The 20,992-nt window shown below is 51.5% G+C and overlaps 1 protein-coding gene across 1 annotated transcript; it reads left to right on the top strand.

The window, feature by feature from the left end:
* Positions 1-4,842: 4,842 nt before the first annotated feature.
* Positions 4,843-5,412, top strand: LOC139828335 (olfactory receptor 14J1-like). The gene has a single exon (XM_071810602.1). The coding sequence runs from the start codon at positions 4,843-4,845 to the stop codon at positions 5,410-5,412; it is 570 nt and encodes a 189-aa protein (XP_071666703.1).
* The last annotated feature ends 15,580 nt before the right edge of the window (positions 5,413-20,992 follow it).

Genomic DNA, 20,992 nt, shown 5'->3' with positions numbered 1-20,992 from the left:
ATCAGTTCAGACGGGTAGCCTCATTACATAAATGCTTCTTTTAGTGCGTACTTGGAGAGATCATTGTTGTGCTTGGAGCAGGCTGTTCTGTAAGGATTATCAGATATCCTGAGCTCCATCAACCTTCAGACCGACTTCCATGTCACCACCTCACCCACCATTCCCCAGTACGTCGAAGTCTTCTCCTCTGGAGCCCACCAGCCTGTGTTCTGCTGCTGGCCTTCCTCCCTCCCCTCTGCTGCCTGGGACCCCACTATTACCAGGTCAAAACAGCCAAGGTGAACACTGATGTTCACATCCCTCATCAGCTCTTCCTTCTTGATCAGTACCAGATCGAGGTGAGTATCACCCCCTATTGGCCCACCAGGCAGACATGTTAGGAAGTTGGCCCAAGATCCTCTGGACTGCCGGCACCTGCAGCTTTGCCTGGCCAGTGACTGTCAGGGCACTTAAGTTGTCCATAGGAACCTGCTCATTGATTGGTGACTTCCTTGAATTGTTGACAGAAGATCATTTCCATTTCTCCTCCATGATCAAGTAGTTTGTAACATCTAACTGGGTTTCCATGGCAAAGGCTTGAAATTGGGGAGAGTGTGTGGGTGTGCTACAGTTGTCACCTCTCTGAGAAGACAACAGGAGTTTGAACAATGTCAGACAGAGCCGATTTCAGCTGCTCCAAGATGGACCAACTCCTTGCCAAATCTGAGCAACTCAGTGATGCTGGCAGCACCTCTGGGATATTGTTTTTGAGAAAGGGTAAAAAACACTGCACAACAGCATGTGGGAGAGAGGAGGGAGGAAATGTGAGAGAAAAGCACTGCAGACACCAAGGTCATATCCCATAGGACCCAAGCAGGTCCCTCAGCAGGCCAAAGCTTGCTCTCCTGAAATCCTGCTCTTGGCCTTGTGATCATCTCCTAGGAGCCTCAGCTCCACTTTCCCATCCCTGACTGTTCCATCCTGACCAACTCTTTCTGGTTTGTAAGTGTGAAGTCCCACAGGGCACCTCCCCCCACTGACTCCTCAGTCACCCGTGTCAGGAAGATGTTGTCAATGAGATCCAACCCCTCCTGGATGGCTGGTACCTTGCAGATATTGGGATATCTCAGGTCTGCCATGAGGACACGGCCCTGAAAACATGAGGCTTCTTTCATTTGTCTGAAGGAGGCCTCATCTAATTCCTCTTCCTCATCACTGAGTCAGTAGCTGACGTCCAGTGACCACAACACTGCCCATGATGTTCTGCCCTCTCTTGCTGACTCCTCAACCTTCAGCTGACATTGTCTGTCCCCAGGCTGAATTTCATGCATTCCTGCTGTTCTCTCACAAGAAGGGAATCTACGCCTGTGAGTCCAAACCTCTGACATTATGAGTAGCAGACCCCCAAGACCCCACAGTTTCTCCAGGAGATGGAATTTGTAGTGTTCTGTAACTCCTTATCCTGTTATCTTGGGAGAGAAACCCCTATCAGGATAAACCATCTGCATGAAAACATTAACAGCTGAGCAAATGGAGCTTCAGTCCAGGGAGAGTCCAGCTCTTGTGAATATCTGGTATTCGCCCAGCAGAAAGCTCTGAAGCTGTACAAAGAGAAGTGACCAGTTCTGTATCAGGGTGGGACAATAACTCCATCCATGAGGACAGAGCAGGACCTGACACGCTGAGCAGTGACCCTGAGGAGAAGGGCCTGGGCACTCCAAGGTCCCCACACCAGCCCGTGGTGCACGCTCACCATGAACAAGGCAGCTGCACACGGGGCTGCATGAGGAGGAGCGTGGGGACCCAGACACCTGGAGTTCTCATCCCATTCGGTTCAGCACTGCTGTGACCCCACACACACGGGGGTGTGCCAGTGTGCGGCTTCCCAGTTTGGAGAAGCAGGGAGGAACTGGAGAGTGCAGGGCTCTGCCAAAGCAGGTTCAGGACCTTGTGCACATGGTGTGGGATGCTGAGGGACCTGGGCTGCTTTGGCCCAGCAGCGCTGGGGAGGCTGCAGCAGTGCAGGAGTAGCCTGAGAGTGCTTGAAGGGTGGTTTCAGAGGTGGTGGAGGTTTTCTTCATAGTGGGAAAGAGCATGAGAAAGAAATAATGGCACAAAGTGCAGCTGGGGAGGTCCAGACTGGACATGAGCAGCAAGGAATGTGACTGGAAGGGCAGTGCTGTGGTGGAGCAGGTCAGCAGAGGGAGTCTGCATCAGCCCAAGGCTTTGTGCTTCAAGGAACAGCTGGGGAGGATGCAGAGATCTCAGCAAAGGAAGGAAGATGCTCAGACAAGAGCAAGGTGGGGCAGCAGGGGGGATGTCTGCAGCCTGCAGGGAAAGAGGTGCAGGGGATGCCACAGCACAGGACAGGCTGTGGTGGAGATGATCAAGGGATGTAAAGAGGCTGAAAGCCCCAGCAGACATGAGCTCCTTCTCCCCTTGGCTATGGCTGTTGTCTGCACCTCTGATGCCTGTGAGGAGACACCTTGTCCTTCCAGCACAGGGGCCTCATGGCCTCCTTTCCTCAGCCAGGAACCTGGGAGGTGTGGGACCATAGTCCTGCCCTTGGCCTTGCACAGCCCCACATCACACTGTCCAGGAAGGGCCATCGGCAACGTGGGAGGGACAGGATCTGACTTCCCAGGGCTGGGGGTCAGGATTTGACCTTTTGGTTAATGAAACACATCCATGTTTACTGATCATCAGAGACAGCTTTACTTTGCTTTTCCTGACCTCCAGTTTTCTTCTGTAACCAAACCTGGTATTGTTTCTCAATAGGTTCCCTCAGTGGGACCCATTAACAGTACAAGAAACTTTGCAGTTTGAATCTGATTTTGACTTCTTGAGAAGTTTCTTCACCTTCCCCTCAGGGTCTGATGTTCATGGACTCAGCAACAAAACCACCAGAGGGGTCATTAAAGCACCTTGGGCTGCTCCTGTGCTGCTGAGCTGGGCTGGGCTCCTGGGACAGAGGGAGCTCCTGGCAAGCGGCAGCGCTGCAGAGAGACAGCTCTGCCCAGGAGCAGCTCCTCTGCACAGCGCAGCAGGGCTGAGGGCCCTGCATGGGGATCTCAGGGAGACGAGCAAGGCAGAGAGAGATGAAAGGTGGTCAGGAATGGGAGGATGACTGAGAGCTCACTGGAGGAGATACCTTTGCAGCCCTTGCCATGGTAAGTCTCTGGGTGCAGGGCAATGCAGCTGTAGCTCCTGGAGGCATCTCCTAAAACTGCTACAGGAACAGCTGGTGGGATCTGTAAGGAGGGGGCTCTTGTCAGGCAATGTTGAACAGCTGTGAAGCCGGGTGAGCACCCAGGGGTGCCCAGGGCTGTCCTGCAGAGCAGGGTCCCTGCATCCCAGGGCTGTGCCGGGGCAGGGACTGTGCCGCCTGCCTGGGTCAGCACTCAGCCTACCCGGGGAAATCCCATGGCAGCAGCGACCCCTGGCAGGGCAGGCAGGGAGCTTGTGGGGTTGAACAGTGCTGTGTGGGTCAGGGCTGCCAGAGCTCCAGATCACCCCCACAGACATTGCAAAGGGTCCTTCTGAACAACAACATCAAGGCAGCAAAAGCTGCAAGGGAAGGAGTCTGTGCTTTCAGTTTTCCACTCTTGGTTGTCTGGGTGTGCAGTGGGAGATGGGGATTTCTTTCTCTCTTTGGAGAAGACACAGAGACTCGAGTTCTCATTAGGACTTGTCTGAGCTGCTCCTGAGCCCCTGCACACACAGAGCTGCCCCTGGGCAGTACCAGGAGGTGTGAGCAGGACAGAGCTGAGCATACAGCAGTGGGACGGGGTCTGTGACACTGACAGGGAGCAGATCCAGGGACAGAGACACAACTAGAGGCAACACAGACATGGACAGGGAGAGGGAGATGGAGCAGAAATGCTGGGGAGGCGGGATTCAGGACCCCCCCTGCCATCCCCTGCAGTGCAGAGACCTTTCCCAGTGCAACCCCTGGTCTCCTCTCTTCCACAGCAGAGCCTCTGCCCCAAAGCCATGGGGTCCAGGTCACGAATCTCCACCTCAGCAGCTGCTCCTCCAGGTGAAGGGTTCCTGGAACGTGGTACACAAAACATTCTGAAAGTACTTGCTCTACAGTGTCATTATGTGAGTGGCAGCAGCACAGCCGGGTAAGGAGAAGGTTCCACAGCCTGCCCGTCTGCCTTTTTGTTATTGCTTTAATTTCCAGGAACACTTCAGTGTCCTTCCCTGTTTCTCCACCTCTCCCTGGTGCTCTTGCTGTATGGGATTGGCGTGGGAGTGTGGTTCCATTCTTGTTCTGACACCAACACTGGAGGTCTTGCCCCAGAGATGATTCATGGAAACCAGGTGCCTAAGCTGTATTTTAAGTTGTGATGAAAGATGTTTCTCATTTTGTAGAAACAAAATAAACTGACATATCCTTCTTTCAGGGAGGAGGTTTTAATGAGAAACAGCATGTTCATTTTGCTCAGAGAAGTCTCCCCTAATTTGTCACTGTCTTTTTCTCCTATGGCAGGTCCCCATGTTCACAGACAGCAAATGTCCAACAGCAGCTCAGTCACCCAGTTCCTCCTCCTGGCGTTCACAGACACACGGGAGCTGCAGCTCTTGCACTTCTGGCTCTTCCTGGGCATCTACCTGGCTGCCCTCCTGGGCAACGGCCTCATCATCACCACCATAGCCTGGGACCAGCACCTCCACACCCCCATGTACTTCTTCCTGCTCAACCTCTCCCTCCTTGACCTGGGCTCCATCTCCACCACTATCCCCAAATCCATGGCCAACTCTCTGTGGGATACCAGGGGCATTTCCTATGCAGGGTGTGCTACACAACTCTTTCTGTTTTTCTTTTTAGCTTCAGCAGAATTTTGTCTTCTGACTATCATGTCCTACGACCGCTACGCTGCCATCTGCAAACCCCTGCACTATGGGACCCTCCTGGGCAGCAGAGCTTGTGTCCACATGGCAGCAGCTGCCTGGGCCACTGGGTTTCTCAATGCTCTGCTGCACACGGCCAACACGTTTTCACTGCCACTGTGCAAGGGCAATGCCCTGGACCAGTTTTTCTGTGAGATCCCCCAGATCCTCAAGCTCTCCTGCTCACACTCCTACCTCAGGGAAATTGGGCTTCTTGCGGTTTGTATATTAGTAATATTTGGGTGTTTTGTGTTCATCGTGGTGTCCTATGTGCAGATCTTCAGAGCTGTGCTGAGGATCCCCTCTGTGCAGGGACGGCACAAAGCCTTTTCCACCTGCCTCCCTCACCTGGCCGTGGTCTCCCTGGTTGTCAGCACTGGCATGTTTGCCTACCTGAAGCCCCCCTCCGTCTCTTCCCCATCCCTGGATCTGGTGGTGTCTGTTCTGTACTCAGTGGTGCCTCCAGCAGTGAACCCCCTCATCTACAGCATGACGAACCAGGAGCTCAAGGATGCCCTTAGGAAACTAATTTCCTAGAGTTTTCTGAAGCAATAAACTGACCATCATCTTCTATATAGGAGTTTTAATGTAGCTAATTACAGGCCCAGCCTGTCAACTGGATTGTCTGGTGGTGTTGTTTGTTTTCTTATTGTGATAATGTTGTCATTCCCTTTCTAATTCCATGTTGGCTTTTCTTTTATAACTGTTGGCTTTTTAAATGAGCAGCAGTGCTCTTCTTGTCTCTAAGCAGAATAAAGGGCTGTTTAGTGACTTGTTTTTCACTATATCTATCCTGCAAGGGCTTTTTAGAGCTGCAGAGATAGTTCCTGTGGGTGGGTGGAGGGGAAAAGAGCTCTCGCATGGGAGCACTGCCAGGGAGCACCAGTGCTTGGTCTTCCAGAGCTGTTCTGGTTCCACTCCCACACTCTCCTTCTCATCCCTTGTGTTGGTGCAAGGCCCGAGTGCTCTGGCAGCTTGGTCCCCGTCCTGCTTTGTGTCACTCCTGTCAGCACGGGCAGGCACAGGCAATGGGCACTTGTGTCACAGAACTGGCCTCAGTAACAGTACTTCCACAAGGAAAAGTCATCTTCTTTGGGCAGTGCATAATGGTTTCTATCTTCTTGCAATGTTTCTCTCAAGCTTATTCCTACAAAAGTGTCCCACAGATGAAACACCATTGTATATCTGAACAGTGTGTGTGTGCAGGGCTGGCACACAGCAGTGTCCTCTCACAGCCAGGCCTCCTGCCAGAGACCTGCAGGACCAGCAGAGCAGGGTCTGGACTGTGCCCCTGTGCACTGGACACCCCACAGAAAGAGCCTCTGGTCAATCACCATCGACTGGCCCTTCACAACCACCATGTCTAGCACTGACCTCTCACCCCAGCTCAGAGCTCTTTGCCCCTCCATGCAATTACACTGAATGAGTAGGTCAGAGGTTCATGTTTGCCTTGTACAGATGAGATGTGAGCATGCACATCATGTACGTGAGTTGACATGAACTCGAGCCAGCAAAAACACCATCAGCTATTTCTTGTGGTTCCATGAAGGCCTGTGTGACAGACAGTTTGGTGAGGTGACATCATGTTGGGACTAATATCCCATGAGGAACCACAAGAAAACAGCACTGGGATGTGTTTCCTAGAACCAATTTCCATTCCTAATGATGAGGGACATCAAAGATGAATGCAGAACATGGGGACACACCATGGGGCTGAGGTGCCTCCCAGCCTTTGGGAATAGGTACAGGAGCGCAGAGAGACACTGTGACTCCTGACTCTGTGTGTAAAAGGGAAAGTGTCTGACCCTGAATATCTCAATGTGTTTTAAGGGTCCATGAGGCCAGCTCAGATGTGGATGTCTGACAGAACCCTGATATTTCTGTGTGTGACTCCAGGGACAAACCCCAGTGGCACAGTGAGATTCATCTCAGCTCCCTTGGACAGGCTCATTGCAAGTGTCCCTGTTTGCTGTATCACCTTTGCCATCTCCATCCCATGCTGTTCTACACAGTCCTGCATCTGCCCCTCTTTCTCTGTGGGAAATTCTGGATTGTGGTCTCAAAAGTGCCAGAGTAATCAGAGAGGATCAGAGGTCCCTCAGAAAAGCAGATGTCAAACCCATCTTCAAGAAGGCCAGGAAGGAGAACTGGGAGAATGACAGACTGGTCAGCCTACGTCTGTCCCTGGGAGGGTGACGAGTCACATTCTCCTGCAGCCATCTCCAGGCAGTTATAGGACAAGGAAGGGATTGCTGAACCCAGATGGGCAGTGGAAAGAAAGGCACGTTGTTTACATGGAGTTTTGCAGGCCCCAGACATGGTCTCCTGTGGTGGCCTTAGAGCAGATTGGGAAGATCTGGGATGCAGATGTGGATGTTGTGATGGGTGGGAAGTTGGCTGGATGACCAAGCCCAAATATCATCAGTGGTACAAAGTCCTGTGTTTAGCCATTTACAGGCGGCAACCCTCAGTGATGAATACTGGGGCCAACACCGTTGAACGGCTTTATTCTCCCCCTGCATCGTGTCATGGAGCACATTTTCAGCTCCTTTGTGGACAATGCAAAGCTGGGCAGAGGCCTAGAACAACCTCACCTGGTTGACCCTGTCTTGAGCAGCAGAGTGAGACAAGATGATGTTCAGGGCTCTCTTGAAACCTGAGTTATTCTATGATTCAATGAATCTTTACCTTGGAGAGGCATTTGAAGACAGAATATGTAGTCCTTACCAGTTAAAAGAACAAATCCTGCCTGCAATTGCTAAACTAAAATATGTAAATCCTCTCCGTTTTGGTCGGTCTGCCCTGCTAACAAAGATAAAAGTGACTTTTAAAACACCTAAACAGAACCTGCAAAGAATTCTGTCCTTGCAGTGCAGACACTCTGGAGCCTGCACAGTTAGTTGAGTCTTGTTTTAGCATCTGTCTCTAGACTGTTACATGAAGTGTCCTTTAGCTGAACTTTTCACCTTATGCACTCATATGCATCCCTAGAATAGGAAACCGGGGTCAACCCGGGACCCTTCCTCAACAATCATGCGTAGTGATAAAATGATTATGTAACCAACATACCAATGTGTAAACAGTTGGCTCTTTAGGACTGCCAGGAAGGTCTGAATGTAGGGATAAGATTTTGTATATAATGGCTGTTCCTTTTCTATCTGATGTGCTGGTTTCATTCCAGCATCCAGATTTGCAAAACTCTGTAATAAATAATATCTTATTTCTGGGTGTGGGATTGGCTTTGCACTTTAGGTAGCGAATTTGCAACTAGCAACCAGGAAGAAAGAAAATAACAAAACAAAAAAAAAAAAAGAGAGAGAGGCATGGGAGCACATAGAAAAGTTGTCAACATTTCACATTCCTGTAAAGAATGCTTCTTCTCTCAGATCTTTAGTAGGAAATAGATTTGATCAATTTGATAAAACAAGCATACTTTTATCTAGGCAGGTCCTTGCCCATAAAGAGGGTGATGTACGGATATGGGATTATGAGGTCACTTTTGTCTCAGAAATTGATAATTGAGTTCCAAGACTTTGGCTGTGAAGGGGACAGTGAGGTCAGTTCTGTCTCTGGAGGTGACAGCCCAGCAGCAGGGACATGGTTGGGAAAGAACCTCAACCTAAGTGCCCACAGCCCCTACCCAGGAAGAGACCTTGGTTGTCATTTCCATTCCACCTGAGTACATGAAAGGACAGCAGCAGGGACATGGTTGTGTCTGTCAGAGAAGCTGAAAGGCCAGCATCACTCATGGGATTTAGGAGATCATGGGGAGGTAATTTATCTCTGGTCAGATAAAAGACCTCAAGAAGCATAATGTGTTGGTTTCCTTGCATGTAGAGCAGTTTCTGAGGTGGCTGAGCTTTGCTTGGTAATGGGAAAAAGCAGAAGAGGAAAAAAATATCACAAAGTGCAATTTGGAAGGTGGAGACTGGATATGAGGAGGAAGAAATGTCAGTGGAAGGGCAGTGCTGTGGTACAAGAGGTCACCCAGAGGGAGCTGGATCAGCCCATGGTTTGTGTTCCAAAGAGCAGCCAGTGAGGGTGCAGACACAGCAGTGAAGGTGCAGAAATGCTGGGGTGAGAGCAGGTGGGGAAGCGAGATGGGTGTCTGCAGCCTGCAGGGAAAGAGGGGCAGGGGTAGGACCGTGTAGAACAGCCTGTGGTGGAGATGGCAAAGGGTGCTGGCAAGGCTGGAAGGGACCCACAGAACCCAGGTCTCTGTCCCCTTGGCCATGTCAGTTGTCTCTGCCACTGAGGCCCGGGAGAAGCCATGTTGTCCTCGTGGCACTGGGGCCTCGTTGCCTCCTTGCAGCCCCATGGGGAAGCTGGAAGTTGTTGTCCCAGTGTTGTCCTTCCCTCGGCCTTGCACGCCCACATCCCACGGTCCCAGGAAGAGCCCTGAGCCGTGTGTGAGGGACAGGATCCCCCTTCCCATTGCCTGGAGGTCATGGTTTCTCCTTTCTGCTTCAGAAATCAATCCAAGGGGTTTCTCAGCATCAGAGCTGAAGAGAAGACTAAAAGGAGACCTCATGGTGGCTACAGCTTCCTCACAAGGGGAGAAGGAAGGGAAGGTACTGATCTCTTCTCTGTGGTGACCATTGACAGAACCCAAGGGAATGGAAGAAAGATGTGCCAGGGGAGGGTCAGTTGGACATGAGGAAAAGGTTCTTCACCCAGAGGTGCTGGACACTGAACAGGCTCCCAGGGAGGTGTCACGGCCCCAACCTGACGGTGTTCAAGAAGAGACTGGACAATGTCCTCAGACACAAGGGGTGACCTGTGGGGTGTCCTGTGCAGGGACAGGAGTTGGATTCAATGATCCTTGTGGGTCCCTTCCAACTCAGGACATTCTACAATTCTATGAAATACTAGGTGAAAAGTCCATGTTTTCATTGTACAGATGATATGTAAACACACACATCATGTGCATGTCCAATGTGTGCACATGATGAGATGAGCCCAAGGGAGCACAAATGAACCTTGGGGTGCCATAAAGGTCAGTGGGACAGAGATGGTGTTCAGGGGTCTCTTCCAACCTGCAGTATTGTAGGATTCCATGAATCTTTTCCTTGGAGAGCTCTATCAAGAGAGATATATAATGCCCCAGAGTAAATACAGCAGCTCCTCTGAGGAACGTTTCTGCACTGAAACCCTTGATAGGAAATCTGTTGGATAAATTTGATGAAAGCAACTCAGTTTGATCTGCTCACACACTGGACCACAAGGAGGGTGATAGCTGGGTATGATGCCATGTGGTCACTTGTGTCTCAGGAGCTCATAGTCCAGTAGGAAGCCAATGGCTGTGCAGGGCACTGTGAGGTCACTTCCGCCTCTGCAGGGGACAGGCCAACAGCAGGAACATGGCTGGGAAAGGACTGTGAGGTCACCCATACCAGACGAGCAATCGGGCCCAATCAGCATGGTTTTGCGAAAGGCAGGTCCTGCTTGACCAGCCTGATCTCCTTCTATGACAAGGTGACCGGCTGAGCAGATGAGGGAAAGTCTGTCGTGGGGAGTGAATCCGCCACACAGGCTGTGGGTGTTGTGTCCTTAGACTGCAGTAAAGCCTTTGACACCGTATCCCACAGCATCTCCTGGAGAAGCTGCAGCTCATGGCCTGGATGGTGTATCTGTAATGGGTAAAGAACTGGCTGGAGGGCCAGGCCCAAAGAGTTGTCATGAATGGAGCCAAACCGAGTTGGTGGCCGGTCAGGAGTCGTATCCGCAGGACTCAGTATCGGGGACAGTTCTGTTTAATCTCTTTATCAGTGATCTGGATGAGGTGATCAAGGGCAATCTCAGTAAGTTTGTAGATGACACCAAGTAGGGTTGGAATGTTAATCTGCTGGAGGCTGGGAAGGCCATACAGAGGGATCCTGGCTGACTGAGGCCAGTTGTCTGAGTTTCTATGAGGCCAAGTGCTGGGTCAGGCAGATGGGTCATAACAGGCTCCTGGAACAGTACAGGCTTGGGGAAGAGCGGCTGGAAAGCTGCTGTCAGAAAAAGACGTGGGGGTGTTGATTGACAGAGCCTCTTCTGAAGAGCAGGAGGCCTGAGCAGCGGTGATTGGACATGTGTAGGTTTGGGAGAGGGTCAGGGCTGACCCTGCTCTGCTCTGCTCCTCTCTCACACTGCCCACGCTTGGATGGACCTCAGATATCATCCATGAACCTGGTGGATGCATGAACCTCCTGGAGTGATGGGTGTGGATCCAAATAGAGGATTCAAGCAAGTGTGGGACTGGGACATTAAGGAGATTGGTGACCATTGCCAGGTGTATGAAAGAAGCTGGATGAGTTGTGAGGAACTCACAGGCATTTGCAGCTCCACAGAAAACCAGAGCCTTGCAGTTAAAGCAACAGCACTTGACATAAAACCCACCCCCAAAGCATGAAACACTCACAGTGACCACAGGAAAAGCCTTGTAAAACATTTGAGAAAAATCTACCAGGTCCCAGGGGTCAGGGCTCACCCATTGTGATGATGAACAAGCATCAAGGGCTGACATGGCATCAGAGCCACCTCCACATGGCCCTCAGCACCTGTAATCAGTGTCTCCAAGTCTTTCCTTCACCAGCCTCCAGGGACAGGGACCTGCACTGGTTGTTTCCTTCACAGCTGTGTCAGTGATGGCCCTTCATGGGGTCCTAAACACCCTCAGAAACCTGGGGTTTGCTTCTGCCTTTCACTTCATCAGAGGTTTGTTCATTGTTTCAGCATCTGCAGTTCAGGATCATGGCAGCAGAGGGCTCATTCACATAGAAAATGCTCTTCCATTCCAATCCACTGTGCATCATTTTCCTAAAGGCTTCAAGTCTGGTGTGGATGATTAGGGAGATTTCAGGAACAGCCAAGCAGAGAGCATTTCCACAAGAAACAGCAATAAAGCCAAATTTCTTCTATTTCCTTCCCTGCTCGCCCTTCCCTCCCTTTCCAGAACAGGTGGCATCGACAGCTTCCTGTTCATATTGATGTGGAACGCCTCAGGATAAGACTGAATGTATTGGAAACGTGGGTGCCTAAATCACCATGTGAGTGAGGAGATAGGCCAGGACACCTCAAGAGGAATCACACAACTCTGGACCAATACATGGAAGTTCTTGGGAATCTCAGGTGCCACAGCACAGCGATACTTGTGTTCAGGGAGCTGGTCAAGTGACCCATCTCCTGTTCTGTAATGGTGTCTGAGTTTGCTCAGGTCACCCCTGACTTGAGCCCCATGCACTGCTGGGTGTTCTCCAGACTCCTGCCTTCAGGAACAAAGTCCCAGGAGACCTTACTGCTGAAGATGGAATCAACGAAGCCATGAAGAACCTCAGTCCTGTCTGATTCTACTCTTAAGAAGTGCAGCAGCAGGCCCACAATCGCCCTCTCTATTTAACTGCAAATGAAGCTATATCAGGTCATCTTCCTGCCCTCAGCCTCCCCGCAGGTATCAAATCCAGGGCAGCTTTGGCATCATCCCCACATCCATGAACAAGCTTTCTAAATTCTTCCTTTGCAGCTTCCCCTGCTTCCACCTCCTGTGTGCTGCCTTTTTGCTCTGGAGCTCCAACAGTTCAAATGGGCAGCCTCACGAGATAAATGCTTCTTTTCATGGGAACTCAGATCATTCTTGTGCTTGGAGCAGGCTGTCCTGTAAGGCTGATCAGATTTCCTGAGCTCCTTCACACTTCAGACCTACTTCTATGTCCCCACCTCTATCGGCCGCTGTCCCCCGGTATGTGAAAGTCTGGAGCCCACCAGCCTGAGCTCTGCTGCTGGCCTTCCTCCCTCCCCTCTGGTGCCTGGGACCCCACTGTTTCCTGGTCGCAACAGCCAAGGTGGACACTGATGTTCACATCCCTCACCAGCTTTTCTTTCTTACCAGATCCAGGTGAGCATCACCCTTGTTGACCCACCAGCAGACATGTTAAGCAGTTGGCCCGGGATCCTTTGGACTGTTGGCACATGCCGGTTTGCCTGGCCAGTGAATGTCAGGGCAATTACAGTTCCCCACAGGAACCTGCTCATTGACTGAAGACTTCAAAAGGTTGCTGACAGAAGATCTTTTCCATGATCCAGCAGTTTGCAAAACTCAACGCGCTGTCACCCTGTACTGGGTTTACATGGCAAAGTCTTGGAACTGGGGGTGAGTGTGGTTGTGCTACAGTTGTCACCTCTCTGAGAAGACAACAGGTGTTCGACTGACATCAGACAGCTGATTTTAGCTGGCTCCAAATGGACCCACTCCTTGCCAAATCTGAGCCACTCAGTGATGCTGGCAGCACCTCTGGGATATTGTATTTGAGAAAGGGTAAAAAACTCTGCACAACAGCAGGTGGGAGAGAGGAGGGAGGAGATGTGAGAGAAAAGCACTGCAAACACCAAGGTCATATCCCATAGGACCCAAGCAGATCCCTCAGCAGGCCAAAGCTTGCTCTCCTGAAATCCTGCTCTTGGCCTTGTGATCATCTCCCAGGAGCCTCAGCTTCACTTTCAGATCCCTGACTGTTCCATCCTGACCAACTCTTCCCGGTTTGTAAGTGTGAAGTCCCACAGGGGACCTCACCCCACTGACTTCTCAGTCACCCGTGTCAGGAAGATGTTGTCAATGAGCTCCAGCCCCTCCTGGATGGTTGGTACCTTGCAGATATTGGGATATCTCAGGTCTGCCACGAGGACACCGCCCTGGAAACATGGGGCTTCTTTCATTTGTCTGAAGGAGGCCTCATCTAATTCCTCTGCCTGATCAGTGAGTCTGTAGCTGATGTCCAGTCACCACAACATTGCCCATGTTGTTCTGCCCTCTCTTGCTGACTCCTCAACCTTCAGCTGACATTGTCTGTCCCCAGGCAGAGCTCCACACATTCCTGCTGCTTTTCCACATGAAGAAAAACTACCCCTTTGAATCCAGACCTCTGGTATTATAAGTACCAGACCCCCAATAGCCCACACTTTCTCCAGGAGATGGTGTTTGTAGTGCCCTGCAGCTCCTTATCCTGTTGTCTTGGGAGAGACACCCTAATCAGGTTAAACCATCTGCATGAAAACATCAATAGCTGAGTAAATGGAGCTTCAGTTCAGGGAGAGCAGCAACTTTGAGAAAACCTGGTGTTCACTCAGGTTCGGGTTTGATAAGAGGAAGTGACCAGTTCTATCCAGGGGCAGGAGAACAAACCCATCCATAAGGACAGAGCAGGACCTGACACGCTGAGCAGTGACCCTGAGGAGAAGGGCCTGGGCACTCCAAGGTCCCCACACAAGCCTGTGGTGCACGCTCACCATGAACAAGGCAGCTGCACACGGGGCTGCATGAGGAGGAGCGTGGGGACCCAGACACCTGGAGTTCTCATCCCATTCGGTTCAGCACTGGTGTGACCCCACACACACGGGGGTGTGCCAGTGTGCGGCTTCCCAGTTTGGAGAAGCAGGGAGGAACTGGAGAGTGCAGGGCTCTGCCAAGGCAGGTTCAGCACCTTGTGCACATGGTGTGGGATGATGAGGGACCTGGGTTGCTTTGGCCCAGCAGCGCTGGGGAGGCTGCAACAGTGCAGGAGTAGCCTGAGAGTGCTTCAGAGGTGGTTTCAGAGGTGGTGGAGGTTTTCTAAATAGTGAAAAATTGTATGAGAAATAAATAATGGCAAAAAGAGCAGCTGGGGAGGTCCAGGCTGGAGATGAGCAGCAAGGAATGTGACTGGAAGGGCAGTGCTGTGGTGGAGCAGGTCAGCAGAGGGAGTCTGCATCAGCCCAAGGCTTTGTGCTTCAAGGAACAGCTGGGGAGGATGCAGAGATCTCAGCAAGGAAGGAAGATGCTCAGACAAGAGCAAGGTGGGGCAGCAGGGGGGATGTCTGCAGCCTGCAGGGAAAGAGGTGCAGGGGATGCCACAGCACAGGACAGGCTGTGGTGGAGATGATCAAGGGATGTAAAGAGGCTGAAAGCCCCCACCAGACATGAGCTCCTTCTCCCCTTGGCTATGGCTGTTGTCTGCACGTCTGATGCCTGTGAGGAGACACCTTGTCCTTCCAGCACAGGGGCCTCATGGCCTCCTTGTCCCCAGCCAGGAACCTGGGAGCTGTGGGACCATAGTCCTGCCCTTGGCCTTGCACAGCCCCACATCACACTGTCCCAGGAAGGGCCCTGGGCAACGTGGGTGGGACAGGATCTGACTTCCCAGGGCTGGGGGTCAAGGCTTGGCCCGTTGGTTAATGAAACACATCCAGGTTTACTCAGCATCAGAGAGACCTGTACTTTGCTTTTCCTGAGCTGTCATCTCTGCCTCCATTTTTCTGCTCTAACCAGACCCTCGGGATGGTTTCTCAGTTGTGCCCCTCAGTGGGACCCATTAGTATTACAAGAAACTTTGGAGTTTGAATCTGAGTTTGACTTCTTGAGAAGTTGCATCAACTCCACCTCAGGGTCTGAGGTCCATGGACTCTGCACCAAACCCATCAGAGGGGTCATTAAAGCACCTTGGACTGCTCCTGTGCTGCTGAGCTGGGCTGGGCTCCTGGGACCGAGGGAGCTCCTGGCAAGCGGCAGCGCTGCAGAGAGACAGCTCTGCCCAGGAGCAGCTCCTCTGCACAGCGCAGCAGGGCTGAGGGCTCTGCATGGGGATCTCAGGGAGACGAGCAAAGCAGAGAGAGATTACAAGTGGTCAGGACTGGGAGGATGACTGAGAGCTCACTGGAGGAGAAACCTTTGCAGCCTTTGCCATGTTAAGTCTCTGGGTGCAGGGCAATGCAGCTGTAGTTCCTGGAGTGATTACCTGAATGGGAAGGATCCTGATAATTTAGTCATTTACTCTGGGTTGATGGGGTGGGCGCTGGGGCATAGAAACTAATTTCTTGGTTCAGAATGAGGCCCTGAAATTCCAGATCCATTTCTCTTAAAGATGAATAAACCTGGGAATATCAGAACTAAACACACCCTGGGTTATAGACAGCATCAGGATGAGTTTTCCAGGCTCATCAAGGCTGGTCTGTTGTTCCCATCAGAGCTGCCCACACAGAGCTGCCCCTGGGCAGTGCCGGCTGCTGGGAGGGGTCTGCAGCGCAGAGCTGAGCACACAGCGGGTGGGATGGGGTCTATGACACTGACAGGAGGAGACCTGGGGACACAGACACAGCTGCAGGCAGGGACAGCTCCAGGCAGCAGAGCAGGGGGTGCTCAGCAACTCTTTTGATCCTTCTCTGCAGATGATGCTGGGTGTTGTCTGCTGGGCAATGATCCGACGGTCCCTTGAGCACATCCGATCTTCAGGGGCCCTGACTCTGCTCTGCTGAGCCTTTCCTTGGGGTCCGCACTCTCCTCTCAGAGTCCTTTGCTTCTCTCAGTGAGGGGTCGTGTCCTGCTCTCTCCATCACATCTCCACCTCTGGGCTGGGGCAGGGAAGAGTCTGCAGATCTGCCCTTTCAAACAGTGCTCACCCACTTCTATATGAGTCCAGTTGTTTGGCTTTTTCAGAGAGTTATTTGTGTGTGAATTCATCTTCAAAGCAGCACCAGCAAAATCTCTCAAGTGATGGGTAAAAAAACGGAAAGACACTGCTACTCTCCTGACTCTGTTCTAAGCCATAGGAAGCTGAGCCCTATCACCTGTCCTGCCACACAACTCTCCTCATTTTGGTCATGAAAATGAAGACTTTCTCCCTTCCCATATGTGATGGTGGAAAATAAAAACCACAGACAATATTATTATGAAGACATGTTAAGGCTCCCTTCTGCAGCCCACGTTCTTAGAGACATGAGTGCAGATACTGAACTTTTCCACCAATGGTGGTTTACACCTGATACTGCTTGTGAATGCTGGATCTGTCACAAACCAGCTCCCGTGTCCCCGCTGGAGCAGACCAAAGCTGGCAGCTTGGCAGCACACGGGCAGAGGTCCTGCTGCTCACAGCACACTCAGCCAGCACAAACCAGAAGATAGAAATGCATTTCAAATGGAGTGATTACTATGAAAAAATGTAGTGGACTTTTCAGAAGAGTCTTCCTGCATTTTAATTTGTCATTTCGTTTTTTAGACCAGTACCTCCATGTCAGGAAGGAGCAAATGTCCAACAGCAGCTCCATCACCCAGTTCCTCCTCCTGCCATTCACAGACACACCGGAGCTGCAGCTCTTGCACTTCTGGCTCTTCCTGGGCATCTACCTGGCTGCCCTCCTGGGCAACGGCCTCATCATCGCCACCATAGCCTGGGACCAGCACCTCCACACCCCCATGTACTTCTTCCTGCTCAACCTCGCCCTCCTCGACCTGGGCTCCATCTCTACCATTGTCCCCAAATCCATGGCCAACTCTCTGTGGGATACCAGGGTCATTTCCTATGCAGGCTGTGCTGCACAACTCTTTGTTTTTTTCTTTTTAGCTTCAGCAGAATTTTACCTTCTCACTGTCATGTCCTACGACCGCTACGTTGCTATCTGCAAACCCCTGCACTACGGGACCCTCCTGGGCAGCAGAGCTTGTGTCCACATGGCAGCAGCTGCCTGGGCCACTGGGTTTCTCAATGCTCTGCTGCACACGGCCAATACATTTTCACTGCCCCTATGCAAGGGCAATGCCCTGGGCCAGTTCTTCTGTGAAATCCCCCGGATCCTCAAGCTCTCCTGCTCACACTCCTACCTCAGAGAAGTTTGGCTTCTTGTGTTTAGTCTGTTAATTGGTTTTGGATGTTTTGTGTTCATTGTGGTGTCCTATGTGCAGATCTTCAGGGCCGTGCTGAGGATCCCCTCTGAGCAGGGACGGCACAAAGCCTTTTCCACCTGCCTCCCTCACCTGGCCGTGGTCTCCCTGTTTCTCAGCACTGCCACGTTTGCCCACCTGAAGCCCCACTCCATCTCCTCCCCATCCCTGGATCTGGTGGTGTCTGTTCTGTACTCGGTGGTGCCTCCAGCAGTGAACCCCCTCATCTACAGCATGAGGAACCAGGAGCTCAAGGATACCCTGTGGAAACTGATGACTGGATTTCTTCTGAACCTATAAACTCTCTCTGTCTTCTTCTACATAAGAAGACATTCTCATTGCAGGTTCATCCTGTGTGTAGTATTTTTTGTCTCTAGTTGTGAGTTTGGTTTTTTTTTAATGATAATATTTTTATTCCCTTTGTAATTCACTGCCTGCTTTTCTTTTCTCAGTGAGTGGCTGTGTCAATGTGGAATCGTGTTCTCTGTGTCTAAGCAAAATAAAGGATCCTTCACCAGTATTTTTCACTGACATTCTTTCTCCAAGACCTTTCTGGAGCTGCAGTGGTAGTTCCCACGTGCATGGGTAGAAGGGAAGAGAGTCCAGCATGGCAGCACTGCCAGGGAGCACCAGCGCTTGGTCTTCCAGAGCTGTTCTGGTTCCACTCCCACACTCTCCTTCTCATCCCTTGTGTTGGTGCAAGGCCTGAGTGCTCTGGCAGCTTGGTCCCCGTCCTGCTGTGTGTCAGTGCTGTGAGCACAGGCAGGGACAGGCAATGGGCACTGCTGTGACAGAGCTGGCCTCTGTAACAGTTCTTCTATAAAGAAAAGTGATCTCCTATGGGTAGGGCCTGAGGGTTTAGGTCTTCTTGCAAAGCTTCTCCCACGAACACGCCCAAGAAAGTTACCCACAGATGAAACACCATTGTTCGGCTGGTCAGTGTGTGTGTGCAGGGCTGGCACACAGCAGTGTCCTCTCACAGCCAGGCCTCCTGCCAGAGACCTGCAGGACCAGCACAGCAGGGGCTGGGTTGTGCCCCTGTGCACTGGACACCCCTCAGAAGGAACCTCAGGTCAATCATCATGGACTGGCCCCTCACAACCTCCATTTCCAGCACTGAGGGCTCACCCACACAGGCTGTTCTTCCCTCCGTGGAGGGACACTGAATGAGTAGGTCAGCAGTCCAAGATTGTATCGTACAGATTGTATTGTACAGTGAGCACACACACCATGTACGTGAGGTGACATGAACCCGAGTGAGCACAAACACCATCAACTGTTCTTTGGGGTTCCATGAACGCCTATAGTTCAGACAAGATCTTGAGATTACATCATGATCGAAGTAACATCCCATTGTTAACTGCCTGAATGCAGCACTGAGATGTGCTTCCTTCAACCAAGGGCCTTGTGTCCATTCTTCCTGCCAGGGGACATCTCAGATGGGTGCAGAGCAGGGTGACACACCAAAGGGATGAGGTGCCTCCTGTCCTTTGTGAGTGTCAACAGTAGGCCAGAGGGACACTGTGACTCCTGCCTCTGTAAAAGGGACAGACTCTGTCTCTGAGCATCCCTGGGTGCATAAGGAGTCCATGAGGCCAGCTTAGACATGGATGCCTGGCAGACCCTGACGTTTGTGTGTGTGACTCCAGGAACAAACCTCACTGCCCCAGTGAGATTGATCTCAGCTGCCTTGGACAGGATCATTGCAAGTGCTCCTGTCTGCTCTGTCACCCTTGCCCATGATTCCCGATTGTGATCTCAAAAGTGCCATAGGAACCAGAATGGTTCTGGAGTCCTTAAAAAATGCAGACCTCAAACCCATCTTCAAGAAGAGCAGGAATAGGAACTGCGAGAATAACAGGGTGGCCACCCTACCTCCCTCCCTGGGAAGGGGATGGGACACGTCCTCCTGCAGCCGTTTCCAGGAATGTGAAGGACAAGGAAGGGACTGCTGAACCCAAATGGACAGGGGAAAGAAAGGCATGTTGTGTACAGGGTGTTTGCAAGGCTCAGCCATGGTCTCCTTCTGGCCAGAGTGGTGCTGATGGGGCTCAGGAAGTGGATGCTGGGTGGGAAGCTGGCTGAACCGTCAAGCCCAAATGTCATCAGTGGTACAAAGTCCTCCATGCAGCCAGTTACTGGTGTCATCTCTCAGTGACCAGCACTTGGGGAACACTGTTGAACATCTTTATTCTCCCCTCCTATGATGTAATGGAGTGAACTTTCAGTGCCTTTGAGGATGATGGAGTCCTTGAGCAACCTCACCTGGTTCACCCTGCCCTAAGCAGGAGAGTGAGACAAGATGAGTGAGACAAGATGAGTGAGACAAGGGTTCTCTGTAAACCTGAGTTATTCTGTGATTTGACAGAATTTTTGCCTTGGAGAGGTTTCTGGAGAGGGAATAGGTAGAATAATAACAATAAAAATAAATAAATAAATGAAAAATAAGGCTGTAGAGGAGATCTAGAAGTTGTTAACATAAAAACAGCAGTTCCAGTGAGGAGTGCTTTTCACTCACAGTGTTAGTGGGAAATATATTTGACAAATTTGAACAAGGTGAGGAAGCGAGTTGGGTGTCTGCAGCCTGTGGGAAAGAGGGGCAGGTATAGGACTGAGTAGAACACGCTTCAGTCTTGGGAGGTCCTGGGTGCTAAGGAGGAGGATGGATGAGTGTGGTATTATGAGGTCAGTTGTGTTTCAGACACTCATAATCCAATCAGAATCCTGTGTCTGTGAAGGGGACAGTGAGGTCAGTTCTGTCTCTGGAGGTGACAGCCCAGCAGCAGGGACATGGCTGGGAAAGAACCTCTGCCAAGGTGCCCACAGGCCCTAACCAGGAGATGGGTAGGAGATGCCTTAGAGATGTGTTATCATGTCCATCCCACCCGAGAACATGACGGGACAGCAGCAGGAACATGGTCGTGTCTGTCAGAGAAGCTGAGCGGCCCGTAGCAGTCATGGGATTTAGAAAATCATGGTGAGGTCAGGTAAAAGACCACAAGAAGCCTAATGGGTTGGGTTCCCTGCATGAAGGGCAGTTTCTGAAGCGGCTGAGCTTTCCATGGTAGTTGGAAAAGCAGAAGAGAGAAAAAAAAAATGCAAAGTGCAATTTGGAAGGTGAGGATTGGATATGAGGAGGAAGAAATGTCAGTGGAAGGGCAGTGCTGTGGTGCAAGAGGTCACCCAGAGGGAGCTGGATCAGCCCATGGTTTGTGTTCCAAGAGCAGCCAGTGAGGGTGCAGACACAGCAGTGAAGGTGCAGAAATGCTGGGGTGAGAGCAGGTGGGGAAGCGAGATGGGTGTCTGCAGCCTGCAGGGAAAGAGGGGCAGGGGTAGGACCGTGTAGAACAGCCTGTGGTGGAGATGGCAAAGGGCACTGGCAAGGCTGGAAGGGACCCACAGAACCCAGGTGTCTGTCCCCTTGGCCATGGGAATTGTCTCCGCCACTGA

The sequence above is a fragment of the Patagioenas fasciata genome, chromosome 6 (genome assembly GCF_037038585.1).
Source record: "Patagioenas fasciata isolate bPatFas1 chromosome 6, bPatFas1.hap1, whole genome shotgun sequence".
NCBI lineage: Eukaryota > Metazoa > Chordata > Aves > Columbiformes > Columbidae > Patagioenas > Patagioenas fasciata.
This window is presented reverse-complemented; position numbering and strand designations above follow the sequence as displayed.